Below are 22018 nucleotides of genomic sequence, written 5' to 3'. Positions count from 1 at the left end.
CATGGAAGAAGATAGAAAAAAATTATCTGACTATATAGTAGATGAGAGAATACTAATCACAGTGGAGAGAAACACAGCAGAATAGAGTGAAGATGAGCACTAGGGCAAGGAATATTGTGATTTTTAAAATAGCTGCTCAGGAAAAATGTCACCAAGATGGAGATGTTTTGGGTTAAGTCTGGAAAGAGGTGAGGGAGGGAGCCAGGCAGATGGAGGGATGGATGTTGTGCATGGAGTAAGGTCAGGCCTGGAAGGATGGTCTCCCACTCTGAATGAGAGGAGAGGCTGGCTGTTGGATTGACTTCAGCAGTCCAGATCTGACATGTTTGCATCTCTCAGGCCAGATCTAGCTGCCCAGGAGGCTGGGAAATGTAGAACTTAGCTGGCACCTTGAACTCTGGATCAAATCTGGATTCCATTATTCAAGGATGAAGGGCGGGGGGATAGACACTGGGTGTCAGTTAATTCTACTTTGCATGAGCTGAGTGAACTTGGTTCCAAATTACTTAATTTCTCTGAACTCAAATAAGATTTGACCCACTTTGAATTTATGAAGAGAATGCACGAATAAGACACAGTAACATTTTATTACATCCCTTTGACAGGGGGACAGTTTTTCAGTTTTATTCATTATTGTATTCCAGTGTCTGGTACATGGTATGGGCCACTGGCCATTGTGTTCTGACCTCAGTCACAAGGTTTAGGGAGAGGAGAGAGTTGATGCAGGGGTCAGGTTGGTGCAACCCCACCCCCAACCCCAGGGAATGCAGGGAAACCGCTAAGGGCCCCTTTTCCAGGTGAGTGTTTTCTGGGCTCACTTGAGTTTCAGTGCAATAGTGTCTCTGGGACTGCTACACGCTCAGCTGCTGGCAAAGACTTAAAGAATACTGTGCCCAGCGTGACTCAATGCAAGAGCGGCTAGATGTGACAGAGTATCAAGATCCTCTCCCATCAGTCAACAGTTTGAGTGGCAGCTGAATAACAGCCTCAAGCAGCAGCTGCCCACTGTGTAGCTAGTCTATAAGGTACCCAGGTGACCACAGATGGCCCTCAGCAAAATTCCTCCTGAACTATTTGCCTCTGAACTCTGATCCCTTGGCTCTTTCCTTTGACTGCCAGGGTCCTTCTGCAAGGGCTGTCAGCACCTCTCTGTGAGCCCCATCTCTAGACAGCCACCAGGACTCTCATCAAAGTCTGATACATAGTTGTATGACCCTGGTATGAACTGGCTTCGGCTATGTCCCTCCAATACCCAGCCCTGCTGGGCCTCTTGCCTATCAGTGTTTTTGGAACAGAACTAAGGGAAGTCAGTGATGGACAGAAGCTAGCAGCAGCTCCCAAGAGCTCATGGCAAGGGAGTCTATATAGTCCTCCAGGGACTCAGGACCTGCCTGTAGTCCCATCCTTAGGCAACATCGAATGCAACTTATGCAGTGCAGAGGGATATCTACAAGAGTAGATGCCTGTCAGGCACATCCCCTGTAGGCCTGACTGGGAATACATATAAGGATCAATGACCAAATAGAAAAATGTGGCTGTTTTAATAAATTGGCAAGCACTCCACATTGAGTGCAAAGCCCTGGAAAACTCTGTTGGAGAATTTCACTTATCCCAGAAGTTGAAGGAACCCAACCCAGAGGTGGGAGTGGTATTTCCCTGAGCACTGACATTTACTATCGTAGCCCTGCATGGCACCATGATGTGGGGTGGGGACACTGGTTCCCAGAAGCACCTGTGGGCAGCTTCACTCTTCCATGATTTCCAGGCTCAGATTTCTAACCAAATGTGGAGATATTTCTAGATCTGAAGGGAATAGAACCAGCAATCCTCAGTCTCTAGGTGTTCCTCATGGAAGCAGGTAATTAATGAGCCCTCTGCATGTGGATGTGTTTGTCTGTTTTTCTAGAAAACCCACGAGAGTCATGCTTTGACCCTGGTTCCATCAAGAATGGCACACGAGTGGGGTCCGACCTCAAACTGGGCTCTTCCATCACCTACTACTGCCACGGCGGCTACGAGGTGGAGGGCTCCTCGACCCTGAGCTGCATCCTGGGGCCTGATGGGAAGCCCGTGTGGAACAATCCACGGCCTGTCTGCACAGGTGGTGGGAGCTGGGGACAGGAGGGTCTGAGAAACAGCAGGCATGCTGTTGGCTGGGGGACGGGGGAGGGGACACAGTGTTCAAGGGTGCCTCCTGCAAACAGGGCCAGCAAACATGGGGGTACTGTGACTGGGGACGGCTAATAACCCGTGGCATGGCAGTCCCTGTCAATGTGTCATCTCCCTTGGATCACATAGTGATCTGTTTATTCAGATGGTTGCTCATGTCCTCAATAGAAGCCTACAAACACACAGCCCAGAGAGCATATCCTAGGGGAAGGGAGCCTAACATGCCCTGGGCTTGTTCCTGAGCTTGGGGAAATCACTAAGGGCTCTACTGTGTGGAGTAAGGCCATGGAGTGGGCCACCTCCAAGTGGGCCTGGGTCAGTTGTGGGGTCCTAACAGGGGAGAGAATGTCAGAACTCAAGAGCACAGGACTACCCAAGTTGAAAAGTACAGCCTCAGGGGGGCATGGTGGTGCACACCTGTAATCCAGTGGCTCAGGAGGCTGAGGCAGGAGAATGGCAAGTTCAAAGCCAGCCTCAGCAACTTATTGAGGCCCTAAGCAACTCAGTGAGACCATATCCATAAATAAAACATTATAAAGGACTGGGGATGTAGCTCAGTGCTTAAGTGCCCCTGAGTTCAATTCCTGGTACCCAAAGAAAGAAAGAAAGAAAAGTACAGGCTCCCTTCTGCCTCCATGAGCGAGAGCAGCCCTTCTCTTGCAGAAATTGGCACCAGAGATGGAAACAGAAGGTGGCCACTCCCAGTGGGTTAGTGTGAGGGAACAAACATCAGCCTCTTACTCATGAGACACCAGTTGCCCAGACACACATCTGCCACTGGAAAGCAGAACAGTCTTTTCTAAGCCCCATGTGTGAGCAGGAGAGCTCCTGACCTGCACCCTAGAGCTGTGCTTTCAGGGACCAGTGCCAGTGTTAATATAGGGCAAGGGTTGATGTGTGTCCAAGAGCACTGGGGTGGGTTTCCGGCCAGGCCAGGAACGGGTGTCCTTGATCAGGGAAGGGTAGTGTTCTGGGGGCTCCCCTTCTCCGTGCTCAGGGCCACCTTCTCAGGGCAGCCCTACCAGGGGCTCTGCTAGGAGCAAGAAAGAGGATGGGCAGTTAATTAGAAGCCCACAGGGTCACCTGGCCCCCTACCCGGTTTCTCTTTCAGCTCCCTGTGGGGGACAGTATGTGGGTTCAGATGGTGTGGTCCTATCTCCCAACTACCCCCAGAACTACACCAGCGGACACATCTGCTTGTATTTTGTGACCGTGCCCAAGGACTACGGTATGTGTTATTTTGTTTTTATGTTTCCTGACTCTTCTCCCTTATTCCAAGTTGGGCAACTCCTCAGGCCTTTCCCAGTAATCCACTCCCTAGTGGGCACTGGCAGAGCAGCATCTCATCAGGACACTGAGTGCTGATGCTCCAAAACACACTGCCGGAGGTGTTCCTGACACTGGAGGAAAGGGCTCAAGTGAGGCTGGCCAGAAGCAAGGGTAATAACTTGATGAGGAGCTAGCTACCCAGACAGAGGCCAGGTGTCCCGAAGGATCCCCAGCACAACTGTGACTGAGTGGAGGGGCAGAGGGCCCAGTAGCAAGAAGGTGGGGGAGGATAGGATGGAGCTGGGCTTGAAAGTGCAGGTAAGGGATACAGGAGCCACGTCACCCATGTCCCATCTGAAAAACAGCCTGGCCCAGAGCTATGGATAGGAGGGACAAGAAAAATGTGGGGGGAGCCACTACCTTGAGAAGACGAGAAACCTCCAGACCCCAAGAGATCCAGACAGGAGGAGCCAAGCTCATCCATCACCTGCTGGGCAGTGGTGACATCTAGGAGTTCTGCCAGCCCTAAAGCATTCAAGAAGATCCTAAAGGGCAACCAGGTGGCCAGCCTGGTTGCTTTCTTCCTGAACCTCCTCTTTGTAGGAGGGCCGCTGCAATGGGAGAGACAGCTCCTGTCCCTTTAAACTCCCAGTCTCATCTTCACCCAGGACTCCAGACACCTGTGCACTTGCTCCTGCCTCAGGACCTTCACTGCCCAGCATGCTTATGTGGCAGGAGCTTTAGAACTGCAGGATCAAGGGAGAGTCGTGACAGGTTGCCCAATCCCATCTGCTACTCAGCGGCATCCTTGATAGGCAGACATGAAGTTCATGCTTGCATTCCTCCAATGACAAGGCGCTTACCCCTCTGCACCCAGCCAGCCCTGAGGCTGCTCAGTGTCAGTGAGCTGAAATCTGTCTGCGGGCACTGGCTCTAAAGGGGCAGAGATCTGCTCCAGGCATCTTCTTTTCGCCAGTGAGGCCAACCTCTGAGCCCAGATAAAGGGTATATTTTCCCCTCTGGGACTGGATCACTTATCTTCCAGCTCAGCTGTCAGCTCTGACATCATCTCAGAAATCTTCCTGTGGTCTCTTATCTAAAGTGACCTGCCTCACCCTCTCTTTCTGTCCATCACCCCAAAACTTAACACTCTCTGAAATGACCTTGTTTATCTAGTTGCTAAGTGTTGGTGTGGGTTGGATGGGGCTGTCCCACTAGAATGCACACTCTGGGAAAGCAGTAACCCCACCTGTCCTGTCCACCACTGCAGGGAGATGCCCCTGCCACCAGCCCGAACCCAGTGCCCATTCTCAGGGTACAGAATATTCTCTTCCTCCTGCTCCTTGGCCCATAAGTCCAGAGCTAAGGATCTCACTGCAGCTGTTGCTGTATTCAGCATTACAAACACTTGCTTATCATGAATCCCTCCCTCTGCCTCAACACATACAACACACGTATACAACACACTTGCACACACAATGCATGCAACATACACACACATACAGTATTTTGTACATAATTAAGGCTCTGAGCCAAAGTGGAGAAGGGTCTACCCAAGCTCTTGCCATCAGCATACCAGGCCAACTGGGAGTCAGGAGCAGACAGAATGAACCCAGGTCTGGCCAATAGCTAAATGGAATTTTGCCTAAAAAATTTGGATAATCTCTGGAAAAGTCACAGAGATGGTGCATATAGCAAAGGTGGTGTCTGACATACAATAGGTGCTTAATAAATGTTATGCTCTCTCTTGGGCAAAATGAGGTAGAGATATTGCCTGCTCCATCGACAGTTGCTCCTTCCCCAGGAGCTCCTTCCCCACTCTCATCCCTCTTAACCGTGGAACATGGGGTATCCGGTCAGCTTCAAAGAAAAAGTAAGGGAGAATCTGGGGTTCCGAGATCACATGGAAAATGGGGATATTGCTGAAAGCCCTTTCAAGACCTCAATTAACTGCTGTCACTGCTTTCTCAGAAGGAATAAGCTTAGCTCAGGGCCACCTCCAACAGCTAGACCTTGGGTGCTGTCCTCAGGACCCCTGTCTGTGCTCACGCAAACCTCTCCTGTCTTCCCACTGATGTTTCCACACCCTGTCTCCTCCACAGTGGTGTTTGGCCAGTTCGCCTTCTTCCACACGGCCCTCAACGACGTGGTGGAGGTGCATGATGGTCACAGCCAGCACTCTCGGCTCCTCAGCTCCCTCTCGGGCTCCCACACAGGTACCTAGGGCAGGGCCAGCAGGGGATGATGGTGGGCTGGGGGCAGGCACCACAGGCCAGCTGCTAGGAATGAGGCCTTGTAAGCAGCAGGGGCCGTAGGTGGACCCTGGGGCTTTGCATCCACCCGCAGAGGGGAGGTCCCGTGGGCGAGGCCCCTGCCTGTGGCTTGAGGGCAGGCCTGGCCCTTTTTTTCTGATTTTAGGCTTATTTCATTTTCATTGTAGAAAATTTAAGGGCAAAACGAAATAATCAGAGAATTTAAATTAAAACCACCCAGAAAGAACCACTGATAAGATGTACTACATTTCTTTCCACTCTTTATATCTCCTTAGACTTCATCTTTTACATATTTTATTGAATAAAAACAATAGACATGTTTTAACTGTGAACTTTTCTCTGACATTTTTTTTTTTCATAACAGGGTATTAAAAGGCTGCTTACTAGTGTTTCATGTAGTTATTTAAGTGTTCATACGTAAGTATGAATTCCCTGGAGATGCCATTTACATTGTTTCTATATTTTACTCTAATTAAGAGTAATTCGAGGTATTAAAAAAAGTAATTCAAGGTATTATATGTATATCTTTATGCATATCTCTGACTGGCATCTTAGAAGCAGAATGACCAAGTCAAAAGATATGAGAGATCATTATGGCTTTTTATACAGATCGTCAAGCACCCCTGTTTGGGGTTGGGGGGTGCACTGGGGTTATGGCTCAGCAGTAGAGCACTCACCTAGCACAAGCGAGGCACTGAATTCGATCCTCAGCACCACATACAAATAAATAAAATAAAGATATTGTGTCTAATTACAACTAAAAAAAATTTTTTTTAAAGACTTTTCTACCTTGTTCACCAACTGTGAATAAGAGGGTGTTATTCTCATGAAACCAGGCAATTAAGACACCCAAAGTATCATCAGTTTGTAAAGCAAAAACAGTATCTCATTTTCTAATTCACCGTTTTTTATTACTGGTTAGGTGGTAACCTTTTTATAGTGTGTTTATTCGCCTATGTATTTTCTGTTTGCAAATTTGTGTCGATTTTTCCATTAACACTTGTTTTTCTTATTTATTGAGTAAGAGCTCCATATAATTATAAGTGATATACATTATATACAATAAAACCTTTTGTCTAGATTATATGCTATAAAATGCCTTCCCCTCCAGTTTGTCATTTGCCATTTAATTTTCTTCGGGGTGTTTTAATGTCAGAAAATGGAAATTTCCCATGATATCAAATCTATCAATGTTTCCTTTTATAGTTTTCTCCTTTGCTTTTATGCTGATCAAATAAATATTCCTCTGTGTTTTCTTTTGCTTCTTTTTAGTTTCATTGTTCTGCCTTAATACCCTTGGAATTTATTTTGATTTATTATTTGATACAGAGGATCTAACCAGTTATAGTTAATCAGTTGTCCTAGCAGAATTTTCAAAATGCCAGATTTACATATATTAAATTTCTATGAAGTGAAGGGTCTGTTCCTTGACTTTTCCTCCAATGTTTATTCTTATATCACTTTTAGTTATTGTAACACTATTTCCGATACTATCGTAGTGTTTAATGTTACAACCATTTTAAATACATGCTCTTATCAATCCCCATGGTCATTCTTTGTTTTGAATTCTTTTTATTGACTTTTCTTGCTTACTTTTTTGTTTCCGAATAAAATTTAGAACTATTTCATCAAGTTAAAAAATTGCATCAAGAATTTGACTGGAATTTCATAAAACATAGGTTAAACTAGAGAGAACCCACATCTTTAGGTGAACACTTCTACCCATCCAGGAACATGGTCTATCTCGCCATTCATTTATCTTTTGTAATTTAGGGGAAGGTGCAATGATTTTTATTTAAAATTTTTTAAATTTTTTTAAATATTTTATTTTTTGGTTGTAAATGGACACAATATCTTTATTTTATTTTCATGTGGTGCTGAGGATTGAACCCAGGACCTCGCACATGCTAGGCGAGTGCTCTACAGCTGAGCCACAACCCCAGCCCTGATTTTTATTTAAGCAATATTCATTTTTTTGTTGTTAATTTTATTCCTAGATACTTCATTGAGATGTTTTGTGGCCCTTTGTGTTGCTGCCACAAATAGATCTTTTACTCGCCTCATTGTGTTTTCTAACTGGTCTTTGTTATTAAATTCCAAGACAGTCATATTTTTGGTATATTCATTTTGAACCTTCCAAAATAATGCTACCATTGTCAACTAATTCTTGGCCATTAAGCAAGAAGCAATGTGATTTGCAAATAAATTTACCTCATTTTGCTGCCCTCTTTTCCGTGTTTTTTCTTTTCTTTCTCTGTTTCCTTCCATGATCACTGGTCTATTCAAGCATATTACTTTGATTTCAGTGGTAAATTTTTTTTACCAAAAAAATTCATAATTTCTTTTAAATTTAGCAACACAATTCATACAATATACTAGGATAATGTTTACTATCCTTCGTTTACTTTGTTTGCTGCTCATATCCCCTGACCCTGTATGCTGAATGCTGTATTCATAGTTCCCCTTTTTCTCAACTGTAGGCGAGGTTTTGTGTTTTTTGTTGTAGTTGGTTGGCTGGTTGGTTGGTTGGTTTTTAATTTTTTCTCTTGCTCCAATTTATCAAATTTTCTACACAGTTTATTGTTATTTTCTAATTAACCTCTAATTAATTTCATAATTTCTCTCCTCTTTTGCCTCTTCAAATTATTTTGTTCTTCTTGTTCAACTTCTTGAATTGGGGTTCCCCCTCCCATGTAAGAAAGAATACATTTACAGCAGAATATTCAGTTTCAGGCCACACATCTTAATATGTACTACTTTCCTTATCATTACTTTCTAAGTAGCCCACAATATTACTTTTGACCAAGGATTGACTAAGAATGTCTCTTCTTTTCCATGCAAGACTTTGGATCTTGTTATTGTTACACTTTTGTTGTTAATTTCTATTTTTCTTGCCACATGGTTACAGAATGTGTCCTGTGCCACTTCTACTTTGGAGAGTAAATGAGATCTTTCAGTAGCCAAGGACATTTTGATTTTAAACCCCCAAAGGATCTGAGAAGAATGTATGTTCTCTGTAGAATGGAGAGGCCACACAGTAGCAGAGGCCAGCTTGGACTCTGCAGTCACACCAACCGGACTCGTCCGAGCTATTGGCCTTGCTTTCTAAGTGCGTGAGCACAGTATCTGACCTCTCTGACTCTCAGTTTCCTCATGTGAAAAAGGCAGATAGCAGAAGTCTTACCCCTAGGGTTATTAGCAGGAGTGAAAGGGCCTTGAAATAGCTATTGGATCAGTCTTACTCAATTTTGTTTTTCATATCCATTTATCAGAGATTCTGCACCAAATGACTCCTCAATGCCACTATCCCGCACTTATGCACTCAGCCAAGAGTATAAATCAGGACTCCTCAGGATGGGATATCTTTTTAATATTGATCAATTGATTGACTGATATAAGTATAGCTGTAGAGATAAAAACCTAAGTATAGGTATATGGTCTATAGGTAATGAGAGATTGGTAGGTATGTATTTAGAAGCTTTGGATGCAAATATGGATACAGATACAGGTATAATTATAGGTGTGTAGGACTAATAGAAATGAAAGAAGGAAGGAAGGAAGGAAGGAAGGAAGGAAGGAAGGAAGGAAAGATTAGACCTATCATTATTGATATACTCAGAGAGTTTTATTCCTCCCTTGGAGAAACACTGATAATGAGCCCCACCGGTACTGATGGGGGTGAACTGTCCATAGTGTGTTGGGGCTAAGAAAAAAGCTTATGGAACATTACTGAACGTCCTCACTTTGTTTTCTATTGGATACAGCAATGATGGAGAATCTTGCATTAAAACACCTCCCACATTGTGATATTTCTTTGTCTGCATATGTCTTTAACAATTTTCATACCCTTTGTATCCCTATCTGCCTTATCTCTCTTTCCTCATTTCCCCTGAAAACTTTTTTAAATTTTTTTCTAATTAGTTACATATGACAGCAGAATGCATTTTGATTCATTGAACACAAATGGAGCACAACTTTTCATTTCTCTGGTTGTACATGATGTAGAGTCCCACCATATGTGCAGTCATATATGTACCTAGGGTAATAATGTCCATCTCATTCCACCATCTTTCCTGCCCCCATGCACCCTTCCCTCCCTCCCTCCCCATTGCCCAAAGTTCCTCCTCTCCCCACCCCCAGCACACACCCATTATGGATCAGCATCCATTTATCAGAATATTCAGCCTTTGGTTTCTTGGGATTGGCTTACTCTGTTTAGCCTGATATTCTCCAACTCCATCCATTAAGCTGCAAATACCATAATTTTAATCTCTCTTAATGCCGAGTAATGTTCCATTATGTATATTTCTTTATCCATTCATCTATTGAAGGGCATCTAGGTTGGTTCCATAGTAGACTTTTTAAGAGGAAGATTATTTACTTACTTGGCAGGTAAAACGTGCTGCCTGGTGTCTGTCAATGGCTTGTCCTCTCTGGTTTTGCGTTGACTTTGCTGTACCTCCTTTCCATTCAGACCTGGCCCATCTCTAATTTCCCAGTTTTTTGTTGGTCTTTTAATTGTTCTTAGCGATTATTTTAAAATCATGAATCTCTTCCCTACGGACAAGTTTTGGCATCTGTGCTCAGTTTTGCTGCCTCGTGAACAGTGATTATTTGGGGTTGCCCATACTTTCCTGGCTGTATTTATCACTGCTATCCTTCATTTCCCTATTTTAGCTCCTTTTTTCAGTAGGGCTCCTAACTACAGTACTTCCTGTCACCTTGCATGTATGAGAATGCCTTTCTTTTGACATATCATATAAATGACAACTCAATTGCAAATCAAATTATGGTTCACACCCTTTATCTTTCAAAACTGCAGCAACTATTCCACTTTATTCCAACATTTAATATTACAAACAAATTGGGTTCCAACCTGATTCCTTGTCCTTGTAAATAACAGATGCTTTTCTATCCCTATGATTTTTATATTTTTTCCCTTTAAAAATCACACAGCCCACTGTGTAAAGGGGCATATCTATTCACTGCTCAGAACTGGCTCTTGGCAAGTTGGTGCAATCTAAACCATGAGTCGTAGGAAAGGTATCTTCCTTCGTAAATTATTTTTTCTCCTTTGATTCCTCCACCTTCTCTCTCTGGAACTCCTGACATACGTCTATTGGGTTTTTCACATCCATCATCTGTGTCACTTGTCATTTCTCTTATTGTTCTGGTAACCTTCATCTTTTTTCTGTGGATCCTGGAAGAAATTCCCATGTTTCATCTCCACTGTTTGATTTCTGCAGGATCCAGAAGCTGTGTATGAGCATTCCTGTCCCTTTATGGCCTTTAATCTCAGATCCTTCCTTTGGCACATCCTCCTCCTCTGACTTCACAGATGTGATGTTTGAGTTAAACTTGTGACAACCGTGACCAAGAATCTTCTGAGATTTTTGCTGTCCTTTGTTGTACTTGACATAGAAATATTTTCTTTGACTTCTTAGAGTGGTCTTCTCTCTAAAAACGTTGAAATCTTTTCTTGTGTCGGGGGATGTTGCTCTGTAGAGAAGGAGGTCTGCATGCATTCTGGACTGAAGTCACAGGCTGTGTGAGCCATCCCTGGGGTCCTAACCCACATCTGTCAGACTAAACAGTGGGAGGACAGGAGAGTGTTCTCTGCCCACCTCTGTTGCCAGGAGGAGCTAGAGAGGGCCAGCCCTCTGGGCTATGTATAAATTTAAGTGTGCTGTGCAAAAGGTCATCTGTTCACTGTGACCAGTAGCATCACGTAGGCTTTCTGGAAGCACTAGTGGACCTCCCAGTGGCTCCCAATGTCTTCTTGGCAGGTCTGAATTCCAGCATGGTCCTTTCTGATCCCTACTTCCCTTCTGCATCCACTTTCAAGGACTCATAAGATTGCACAGGAGAAGCATGTAGCAGTGGCCATACCACTGCCTGCCACCATGTCTCCCTGGGCAAGTCCTCCCACAGGAAGGTGATGAGGAGCAGGACTGTGCTTCATGGCTGCAGAGGAGTTGGTGCTGTCCTTCCTCTTGTGCATCTGCACCACACCAAACAGGACTAGATCTTTTTCTTCTGCGGCCAAGGCTGCCCACCTTCTCCAGCCTCCCCTGCCCATGTAGATGTCCCCAGTGAGTGTGTTGTGACAATACCTCCTGATTTGCCTGAGACCATTTTAGCTTTCACTTGGATGTCCTGGCATAATTATTAATAGCATGACATTTTACTCTCAAAAGTGTCCTAGAATAAGCAATAAATTACATTATTGCTCTGCTTATCCATAATTTCATAGGAGGTCTTGGAAAGGCCAGCTGCTCTCAGGTGATCACGTCACCCTCCTTCCTAGCCAGTGCCTTGTTTTGTTCTGTCTTTTTGTTTGTTTGTTTGTTTGTTTAATCAGATGGATGTCAGTTTTCCAAGTACACTGCCAGTCAGCTTGGTAATGACCATTCTGTCCATCCTTGTGGGTCAACACATCTTCAGCCACTTTCTCCTTTCTGGGCAGGACATGTAATCTTTCTGAACCCCCTTGTCTTGCTCTGTTAAGTCAGGGTCCTGAACTCTGCCATGCCAACCTCCCAATGACCACAGGTCAAGGTAAGTCCATGGGCGAACTTGGAACTGTAAGGTACACTGAATGTGTGAGGTTTTATTTCAAGAAGGCCTGGACTGTGGAGCAAACTGCCGTGTGGGATGTGGGCAGCCCCTGCTCCCCGGCTGGGATTTTCTCTGCTGAGCCGGCTGCTAGGCTCACAGTCTTCCTCCCTTCCTCACCCCTTATCTCTGCAGGAGAGTCTCTACCCTTGGCCACCTCCAATCAAGTTCTCATTAAGTTCAGTGCCAAAGGCCAAGCACCAGCCAGGGGCTTCCACTTTGTTTACCAAGGTAGGTAAGACATGGACGCTGGAGGTTCAGAGGCCATCTCAGCTCCCCCATGACTGTGATCCTAGAAACGGGAACCTTCAAACCCTCATCTGACCTTTTCTCAGGATATCTGGGGGCAATTATTCTTTTGGGGGCAATTCCCTGACACTCAGTTGAGATTCATACACTGAACCTTTACCCAAATCACACATTTCTTGGACCGAACTCTGTGGGATGAGGAAGAAAATTAGATCCCGGAGGCTAACTCCTTCCAATTCCTCACTGCTTCACTCCTGCCCACTATCTGGGACAGTCCAGATGGATGGGGGACACCAGCCCAGCCTCTTTACCTGGACTCTGTCTCTCATGGAGCTTGGTTTTGTTTGCAAGGCACAGTAAGGAATGGGGTACACAAGCTCTGAGGTGAGGCGGTGTCAGCTACTGGGTGCCTTGGAGCCCAAGTTTGCTCTGTGTAGAACAAGGGTAGTACAAGATCCTCACTGACAGGACAAAAAGAGTTCATGGCTTAGCTGGTACCAGGCAATCGATGTCCATTCCCATCTTTGTCCAGAACAGCAATGTCTTAGAGCACCCCAGCTTTTACCTGTGGCCCAGCCTCCTCTTGTCCAGGAGAACATACACTTTCCTAGGGCCCAGGTTCCAACTTGGCCCTATGTATTTGACTCTGTCCAGGATAAGATGCATTTTCCTGCATAGGGGTAATCCTGCCACACAGGTGCCATCTCTAGAGCCTGGGTTAAAGGGTTCCACAATCTGCCATTGTGAACAGGTCTTGGAGAGCAGCCCTAGAGAGGGTCTTAAGGCATCCGAGGAGGAGAAGCCAAAAGCAGGCTGACAGTGAAGGAGGAAGGGCCATTCTCCCTGCTAAGGAATGCAGGACCCTAATCAGCAAGGGGCATCCTTGGAAAGCAAAGAGCAGCTCTTGGCCTGATGTTTGCCTGCAGGGTTCTTTCCCTTGTTCCCCACCCCCACTCCACCCCATGGTTTCCCAGAAACTGTGCTGCAACATTTTGTGTCCAACTATATTCAGAAAATGCACCTCATCCTAGAGAGAGAACCTACCCTTCCCCTAAGGGAAACTGCCCATGGCCTCCCAGGGTCCCATCCAGAGTGTCTATCAAAGTCCCATTGTGTGTGCATCCATCACCCGGTTTCTAAAGGAGTGAGACCTTCCCCTCAGTGCCCTTGTCCCCTGCGCCTTGCAGCGGTGCCCCGAACCAGCGCCACGCAATGCAGCTCTGTGCCAGAACCCCGCTATGGCAAGAGGCTGGGCAGTGACTTCTCAGTGGGAGCCATCGTCCGCTTCGAATGCAATTCCGGCTATGCCCTGCAGGGGTCCCCAGAAATCCAGTGCCTCCCTGTGCCCGGGGCCTTGGCTCAGTGGAACGTCTCAGCACCAACCTGCGTGGGTGAGTACTTGGGCAACCAGGATGGGGCTGCCAGGAGACCTCTCTCCCTGGAGAGGCAGTCTGTCCCCACAGATGCCCTAAACCACAAAGCAGCCCTTCCCAGCATGTACCTTAAGTAGGCGACCCATTCAGGCCACAGCACTCTCTGGTCCTGCGGGCCAGGAGTGAAGACAGCGAGGAGGAGCTGGGTGAGGGAGGCTTGTGAAGGGAGGAGCTGGGGTCCAAGTCCCTGGGGAACAGTCATGGAGGAGGCCAAGAAAAGAAAAAAAGGGCAGGACTCGGGGTCAAAAGGAGAGGCCAGAAGAGGCTGAGTCAGAAGCAGAGGCTGGGGTCTTGAGGGAGGAGTCTGTCTGGGGAGGCTCCCAAGGAGCCACAAGGACAAGTGCAAGAGGCCGCTGACCAGTGCTATGTCTCCTCCCAGTGCCATGTGGAGGCAATCTGACGGAGCGCAGGGGCACCATCTTGTCACCCGGCTTCCCAGAGCCCTACCTCAACAGCCTCAACTGTGTATGGAAGATCATGGTCCCTGAAGGTGCAGGCATCCAGGTAGGAGCCCTGGGCAGGTCGCTGCCCACAGATGCTAGATGTGACCCAGCCTTGAGCCAAGAGGAGAATCCCCAATTGTGTCCCTGCCCCTTCAGCTAAAGAGGTGCAGTCCAGGTGTGGAGGTGTGGCCACACATGAAAGGACAAAGCAGCTCACAATGGGCATAAGGAGGGAGTCAGATAACTCAGAAAGGAGGAGAGGTGAGCCTTGGCTCAGGCCAGCAGGGCAGGCTCAGAGAAGGAAGTGGACCTAGAACCAGAATGTAAAGATGGGGGATTCTTGGGCTTGAAGGATGCTTTTCTTAGACTCTAGAGGGTAGAAAGGGAGACCTTGCTGAGGGGAATGAGCAAGCGCCAAGCGCAGGTAAAGTGTGGAGAACCCAGGGAGCCAAAATGGGGGTGTCACTGGTGCCCAGGATGACAGCCAAGTGGAGGGAGGCCCAGAACTGGGGTGGAGGCCTGGAAGAGGATCCAGAGCCCACCAGGCCAAGAGAGAGGCCACAGGCTGGGATTGGAGCTACACGACTGGCTCATTCCTGTAGCATGTCTGATGCCAGGGAGCCAGGAAAGTGGGGAAGTCCAAGGAATATTCCAGAGATGAGAAGGGCCGGCCGGGCTCAAGCCTTCCCAATTCCTGGAATCTCTTTTCCCCGTTCTCCACCTTGCAGAGAAGCCCACTGCCTGGTGATCTTTCACTTCACATCTGTCTTCCCCACTGGGCAAGAGCCCAGGGGAGGGGCTCACAAGTGTCCAGCCCCCAGCAGGCACTCCATAAATCAACTATGGGTGAGGAGGAGAGCGGAGGGAGGGAGGGACTCGGGCTGCCTAACCAACAAGTCAATCCCTCTGCCTTCCCAGATTCAAGTTATCAGTTTTGTCACAGAGCAGAACTGGGACTCCCTGGAAGTATTTGATGGTGCAGATAACACCGTCACCATGCTGGGGAGTTTCTCAGGTAAGCCAGAGCTTCTGAGGCTTCAATTTGGAGATCGTAATAAATATCATCATCTTTGAAATCTGATGCTGACAAACCATAAATTTCACCATTTCAAAGTATACAGTGCTGTAGTTTTTCTGTATATTCACAGGGTTCCCCAACTATCTAATTCCAGAATATGCTTATCATTCCAAAAGGAAACCATTTGTACTCATTCCCTACCCCTCCCCAACACACACACACCCAGCCTCTGGAAACCACTAATCTTTCAATCTCTGGATTTTCCTGTTCCAGGCATTTCACATAAACAGAATCACACACTCTGTGGCCTCTGTGTCTGGCTTCTGCCACTTGGCACGGTGTTTCCAAGGTTCACCAAGTAGTGGTACATCAGCACTTCATTGCATGGCTGTCCACCTGTGCATTTGTTGATGGACACTTGGTTTGTTTCCAATTCGGGGCCACTATGAATAACGCCAGTGAGAACTCTTCACGCATAAGTCTTTGTGTGAGCATGTATTGTCGGTTCTCTTGGATAGATACCTAGAAATGGAATTGCTGGGCCATATGGAAACTCAATTTAACCTGCTAAGAAACTACCAAATTGTTTTCCAAAGTGGCCACACCAGTCTCCATTCCAGTGATGGACTTCTGCCTGCAGGTGGTGTGTATTTATAATTGCCCAATGGCCAGGGCAATTAACCGAATCTGCTAGGTCCAGAACGCCATGCTTTTGATATATGAAAAGGAATCATGTGATCCCAGATAAACTGTCTGCACTGCTGGGTTGCCCAGACAATTTCACATAGCAGAGTCATTTTGAAGATGGCTGGGTGCGGACCCGCTTAGCTGGTGCATGACCACAGCGCTGCTCATCTTGAGGGGAATGGTGTAGAGTCTCCCCTCCCGTGGCCATTGAAGACCTGGCACTCTAAGCGATACCCATTGTCATTTAGTGAGTTTGATAACACTGAGGACACTTGGGGAACTTGAGAGCTGCCTGTCAATAGGCAGCAGAATCAAGAGGAACAGGGAGGAGCTGGGGGGCCTGGGAGGCTATGCCTAAATGATCCCTGGTTTCCCTACCCAGGGACCACCATGCCTGCCCTTCTGAACAGCACCTCCAACCAACTGTACCTTCACTTCTACTCAGACATCAGTGTGTCTGCCGCCGGCTTCCACTTGGAGTACAAAAGTGAGAAAGCGGGATCTTGGCTGGCTGGGGGGTCAGGGTGGGAACAGATATTACTGGGTTCCCTCCACGAGCAGGGGTTCTATTGGGGCTGTACATTCTCCATCCCACTCAAGCCTTACCTAGGTGAGGAAGCTAAGGCTCAAAGAGGGTCTGGAACCTCCCCAAGTCTGCACAGCCAATGAGCATGGGAGAGCCAGGTCCCACCAGGAGTGTCCAACCTGTGAGCTTCCTTTGAGTCCAAATCAAGAATTGGAAAGAGGCTTGGTCATTGGCCTCAGCCCAAGTATATAAATTGGGATATGAGAATGTGGAGGTGCTCTCCTCCTCCAGGCCTTCAAACTGGCCTCTCTGATCCTTGGTTCTATGATCCAATTGTCTTCAAAGTTTCTTCTCTCATTAGAAACTTCACTCCTCTCCTACAAGATTTTTCCCTCTGGGCTCAAACCCCTATATCTTGACTTTCAGCTTCCTTAAGTGGTCACGATTAAAACTCTAAACAAAAAGGGCTGGGGGGCATAAAGAGTTTGTGAGGAGATTGCATTTATCCTGGGACTGCTCACCTGACTCCTTTCCCCACTGGGTACAGGAAAGACCAGGCAGGTGGCAGCAAATAATCATTGAGCATTTACAATGTGCCAGGTGCTCTGCTGGTTTGTGCTAGGACTGGGTGGGATCAGGATGGGTTAGTCCCTTCCAAGTCAGCCATTCAGAGGCAGATACCTAGAGAAGAACATCACAGCATTACCGGAGCTCACAGGGATGTCTCTAGACAGCAGAGCAGTGGCTCAAAGGAGAGAACCAACACTTCTCCTGGGCAGATGGGAAGGTGAATGTCATGAAGAAACACTGAGTATCAGACAAATGCACCAAGCCCTGGGTTAGGTCCCTGCAGAACAAAAATAAGAGATGGTTCCTGCCTTCAGAGTGTAGGGGAGAGAGAGACGTGGAAACAGTTATTTTAGTGCAGCCTGATATGCTCAAGAAATACAGAGGAAGGGAGCTAGACTTAGCCAAGTAAGGCCCTGCAGAAGGAGATGCCTGAGCTAGGTGTGGAATGAGAAGCAGGAAATGTGGGAAGGCATGGTTGGTGCCACTCTCTGCGTCAACATGGGCCCCTCAGATGGAAGGCTCTAGTGGCACTAGAGGCCTGGGTCTCCTAGAAAAATGAACTCTATCCAGGTGGTGGAGGGAGGGCCAGCGGGATCCCCGGATGCCCCACCCCTAAAGAACTGAAGCGTGCACCTGATGGGAAAGGCACAGCGTAAGCCAAGACCCCGAAGGATGGAGGGCAGGACAGAGATCTCTGAGACCTTCCTCCCCCCACACAGGAAAGGCTTCACTCACCCCGGGGACTGAAATAGCCTGGGTTGTTGAGTAATTCACATTATTCCCTTTATCCTCTCTTCTCTGGTCCCTCCAATTTTGGTTCTTTATCAACTCTTTTGAGTCCTTAAATGTTCCCTAGAACTATTGGCTGGTTCTTTCTTCTAAAGATGCACTTCCTCCCTAAGTCTGCTTGTCATTCAATTGCCTCATTCTCAGAAAAAACCTGTCTCTTCTTGGTTTTCTCTGTCTGGGGAACTGGCTGTTCTCTCCAGGTGGCATTTCCCATGCACTGTCCTCTCATGAGGGACATTTGGAGTCTGGAATTCCTGGAAGCCAAGACCCTGTCATTGTGTTTTGTTGATACTCTATAAAGAGGGTGCAGAACATGGAGAATGAGCTGCTATTGCAGACAGGAATGGTGAGGGGTGCCGTAGAGTCACATCTCCTCTATGACTCATGTTTAATTTTTATTTAATTGAAATGGAAGTTGGAACAATACACTTTCAAAAGTAATAAATTACATAGGATAAAAAATTAATTTTTCCTTTGTTGTAAGCACGGATTAAAACCAAGCTGCTCAGCGTGAGGGGGAGCCTGAGAAGGGACTTTTCCCTCCTCCTGCTTTTCCTCTCTCCAGCCTCGTTTTCCTCCCTGGTGCCCTTCCCCCCATCATGCTTTTTCATTCTCTCTCCCCTCCGCTCTCTGCCCCCTTCTCCTTCCAGCCACCACTATCTTCCCAGGAATAGGCCTCAAGTCCCTAAGCTGTGACCACCCCCACTAAATAGTGAGGTGCATTGTTGAGAAAGAGACCTGAACAGCCAAGGTGAAGTCCTTCGGCTCAGCTGGGAGATTGTTTTAATCCTTGTCCTTGGGGTCTTTTGTCTCTTTTGCTGAGGTTTTGGACACAGGCCCGAAGAGGCTTCACATCCAAGAGTCACACTCACATCTTCAAAGAACAATAGGATAGGAGCTTCCTGGGAAGGGTGGGAGGGGCCTTCTGGAGGGAGAGCAGCTCTGTAAGTTTGATGGGGGTTTGGGTGGTACAGGGGCAGGTATATTTACCACCATGACAATCACACTTGACTATGTACACGTATAGTTCATGCATTTCGTTATATATAAATTGTCCTCAAAAGAAACAAAATTTATTATTAGTGTCACTTCTGAATATAGCATGAGGGCTCATCAGAAGAAGAGGGCTACAAAAGAAGATGGAGCTGGTGGTTGGTGGCTTTGGCTAACCAGTCCTTCTCTGTTCCTTTTCCATGGACACCTGGCTCCCTGAAGGCACTAGACACCCTGGGAGCCTGTATCTCTCCAGGGAGCCACCAGGAGGGCAGAGGCTGCTCAGCTAGTGTCCCCGCCCGCTGTCCTGCCTCCCTGGGTGCAGAAGCATAGTTTAAAGCAAACAGAGCACTCAGCACACAGTCACCCCTTTGCCTCCTAGTTCCTGGAGAAGGGCACTCCATGTTCTGTCCACCAATACACAGGAATTTATTCTGTGCATCTGAAGTGCCTCTACCTGCAGATGGGCTTCTGTGGGGCACAGGAGAAGCACAAAGCCCCCTGGCAGGACCCCTGCCCTTCTGGGTGCTGTGCATCAGCCAGAAAGGGACTCAGCAGGCTAAGGATGAGTTGGAGGCCTGGGGGATGGGGATGAGAAAAGGAGGGGTCAGAGCAGGCTGTAGGGCATCTGGCTGGGGCTGGGCCTCCTCTTGGCAGAAAGGGCTCTATGTGAATCCCAGCTCTGTGGCTCCAGGGCACAGGCCGGGCCTCTCCTGGCCAGGGTTCTCCTCTGAGAAATGGGGGCTAAGGCCTGCCTCGAGGGGATTCAGGAGGCATGTGACTTCCCAGCCTGGCCTCACTCATGGCACGTGCTCAGTGAGTGTTGCTCCTAAGGGGACTATGGTGCAGGAGCAGGAGGACGAGGACAGGTGCCCCCGCCAAGCCCCGGGTACAATGCAGGGCATATGGTGAGGACTAAATGAGCAGAGGTTGAAGTTGAAAAGCCAAGAGGGAGAGCAAGGGAGAATTTGAGAGCCTGTGCAGATGATTTAGAGAAAGGACCTACCTGGCCAGGATTGCAAAGGTGCCAAAGGCCTGGGATGAGAAGCCTGGGCTTGGTTTGATAGGCCCCAGGGACCCACTTCAGGCCTCTCAGCAAGGAAGGCCCATGATTCAAGGCGAGATCTAAAGCAATGTCAGTTGCCTATGAGGGCAGGTGGACTGGGTCAGCAGCAGTTTGGGGCAGAGGATGAGCCGGGGGCTGTTATGAGGTCAGGCAGTGAGTGAGGGCCAGCACTGACCAGGGAAGGCCAAATGTGAAGAGCCACCAGTACTTCTCCCAAGAAGAAGCCAGACCGACCTCAAAAACAACAGGAGAAATAAGGCAGAGGAGAGTCTTATCTGCTGGCAAACTTCTCCCAGGACATTCTAAGATCCGGCTATTGGACCATCAGGGATAGCCAGGCATCTGGCCCCCTCCAGCATCTCAGCCCAAAGGAACTGTGTTAGGGCAAGGAGGAGGGAGAGCAGTTGGGAGGTTGGGAGCAGGCAGCAGGAGAAACATGGGAGAGGTTCCCCTAGAGAGGCTTGGGGGTCTACAACCAGGACCCAGAGCTCCCTGGCCCACAGTGGGCAGGCAGGGCAGCCTGAGTCTCCAGGATGATAGCCTCCTGCACCTGGGACATTTGGCCTGTGCACTATGAGGTGTAAAGGGTGGGAGGCACTGGCCTAAAGCCAAAGAAAGCACAGGTGGGCCCCTGCCTTACCCTCCCTGCTGCCAGGAAAGCCCTGAATCTATTGTCCCTTTGACCTGCTGGCTTGTCCTTTCTCCTCTCTGTCTGCCTCTGTCTTGCCCAGCGGTGGGCTTGAGCAGCTGTCCAGAACCCGCGGTGCCCAGTAATGGAGTGAAGACCGGCGAGCGCTACTTGGTGAACGATGTGGTCTCTTTCCAGTGTGAGCCGGGCTATGCCCTCCAGGTATCTCCCCTCGACACCCCAAGGCAGGACAGGTGTCCCCTGAGTTTCGATTGGCCAGCTTTGCCTCAGCAGAGGTGCTTGTCATCAAAGAGCAGGGAGCCGCCCTGATTCCCATGAGGACCTGTTCCCATGAGGACATTATCCTGTCCCAGAGCTGTTCATGCAGAAGACAGATTTTGCTAACTTTAACAATTCAACGCAAGCCAGCCTAGAACATGTTCCTGCAAAGCTGGGTTTGATTGGACCTTAACAAAATTTAATTTTCCTTTTAAGGCCATGAGGGAATTTAGTAATTAAAGGAATCTCGCAAGGAAACCTTTAGTAATGAGAATTCTTCGGTAATGGTTGTTAATAATTGGCCTTCCCCCAAAATCACTCTCCCTCTGCTTTACCTGAAATCCCACAGTGGACCTTTGTGTCTTCGTATATCTTGTTCCTTAACAGGAGGCCCCTGTTCTGGGTTGTACATACAATTGTGCCCCTGGGGACAGTCAGCACATCCCTGTTTCTAATTCCTCCAGGGCCACGCCCACATCTCCTGTATGCCTGGGACGGTGAGGAGATGGAACTACCCGCCTCCGCTCTGTATTGGTAAGAGAGCCCGGATTTTTCCATCCATTCAATTCCATCCTTTAGTGGTATTGTTGAGTTCAAGTTCAAGTCAGAAAAAAAAAAATAATTTGATGTTCTGGATTTGTTCCAAGTGCAGTTTTGGACTAATGATTTTGTAACCTTTCTCATTCAAAGCTGTCATGACTTTTGGAAACCTCTGGCCCGCAAATGAAAAATCCCAGGAGGTTTGCCCCTTAGAAAAAGCCTGGCACAGAGTGGGGACAGGATGCATAGCAATCCCCTCCCTTCCCTTTCTCATTTTTCTGCAGTCTTGGAAGAGTCGATTGGGCTATGAAATGAGGAGAGGGAGAAATGGGTGATAGTGTAAGACAAGGTCAGACTTCTCTTGGAGTGGACCCCTGTCATTTTTCCTGCATGCCTTGTTTATAAGGGCACTGATCTGTGATTTTGATCTCAAGGTCAAGAGCCATCACTTGGGTGTGTGGACTCCTACTT

The 22018-nt window shown here is 47.6% G+C and overlaps 1 protein-coding gene across 1 annotated transcript in view; it reads left to right on the top strand.

Moving 5' to 3' along the window:
* Csmd2 (CUB and Sushi multiple domains 2) overlaps window positions 1–22018 on the top strand; it is a 539902-nt gene that overhangs the window by 433833 nt on the left and 84051 nt on the right. The window contains exons 30-39 of the mRNA XM_027937327.2: window positions 1907–2101; window positions 3281–3397; window positions 5541–5654; window positions 12462–12557; window positions 13763–13966; window positions 14388–14512; window positions 15370–15466; window positions 16539–16643; window positions 20832–20950; window positions 21472–21541. Coding sequence (XP_027793128.2) covers window positions 1907–2101; window positions 3281–3397; window positions 5541–5654; window positions 12462–12557; window positions 13763–13966; window positions 14388–14512; window positions 15370–15466; window positions 16539–16643; window positions 20832–20950; window positions 21472–21541 — 1242 coding nt within the window. The remainder of the gene's footprint in view (window positions 1–1906; window positions 2102–3280; window positions 3398–5540; window positions 5655–12461; window positions 12558–13762; window positions 13967–14387; window positions 14513–15369; window positions 15467–16538; window positions 16644–20831; window positions 20951–21471; window positions 21542–22018) is intronic.

Source organism: Marmota flaviventris, chromosome 10 (assembly GCF_047511675.1).
Source record: "Marmota flaviventris isolate mMarFla1 chromosome 10, mMarFla1.hap1, whole genome shotgun sequence".
NCBI classification, from domain to species: domain Eukaryota; kingdom Metazoa; phylum Chordata; class Mammalia; order Rodentia; family Sciuridae; genus Marmota; species Marmota flaviventris.
The sequence above is the reverse complement of the archived record's forward strand: the minus strand, read 5'-3'. Positions and strand labels throughout refer to the sequence as shown.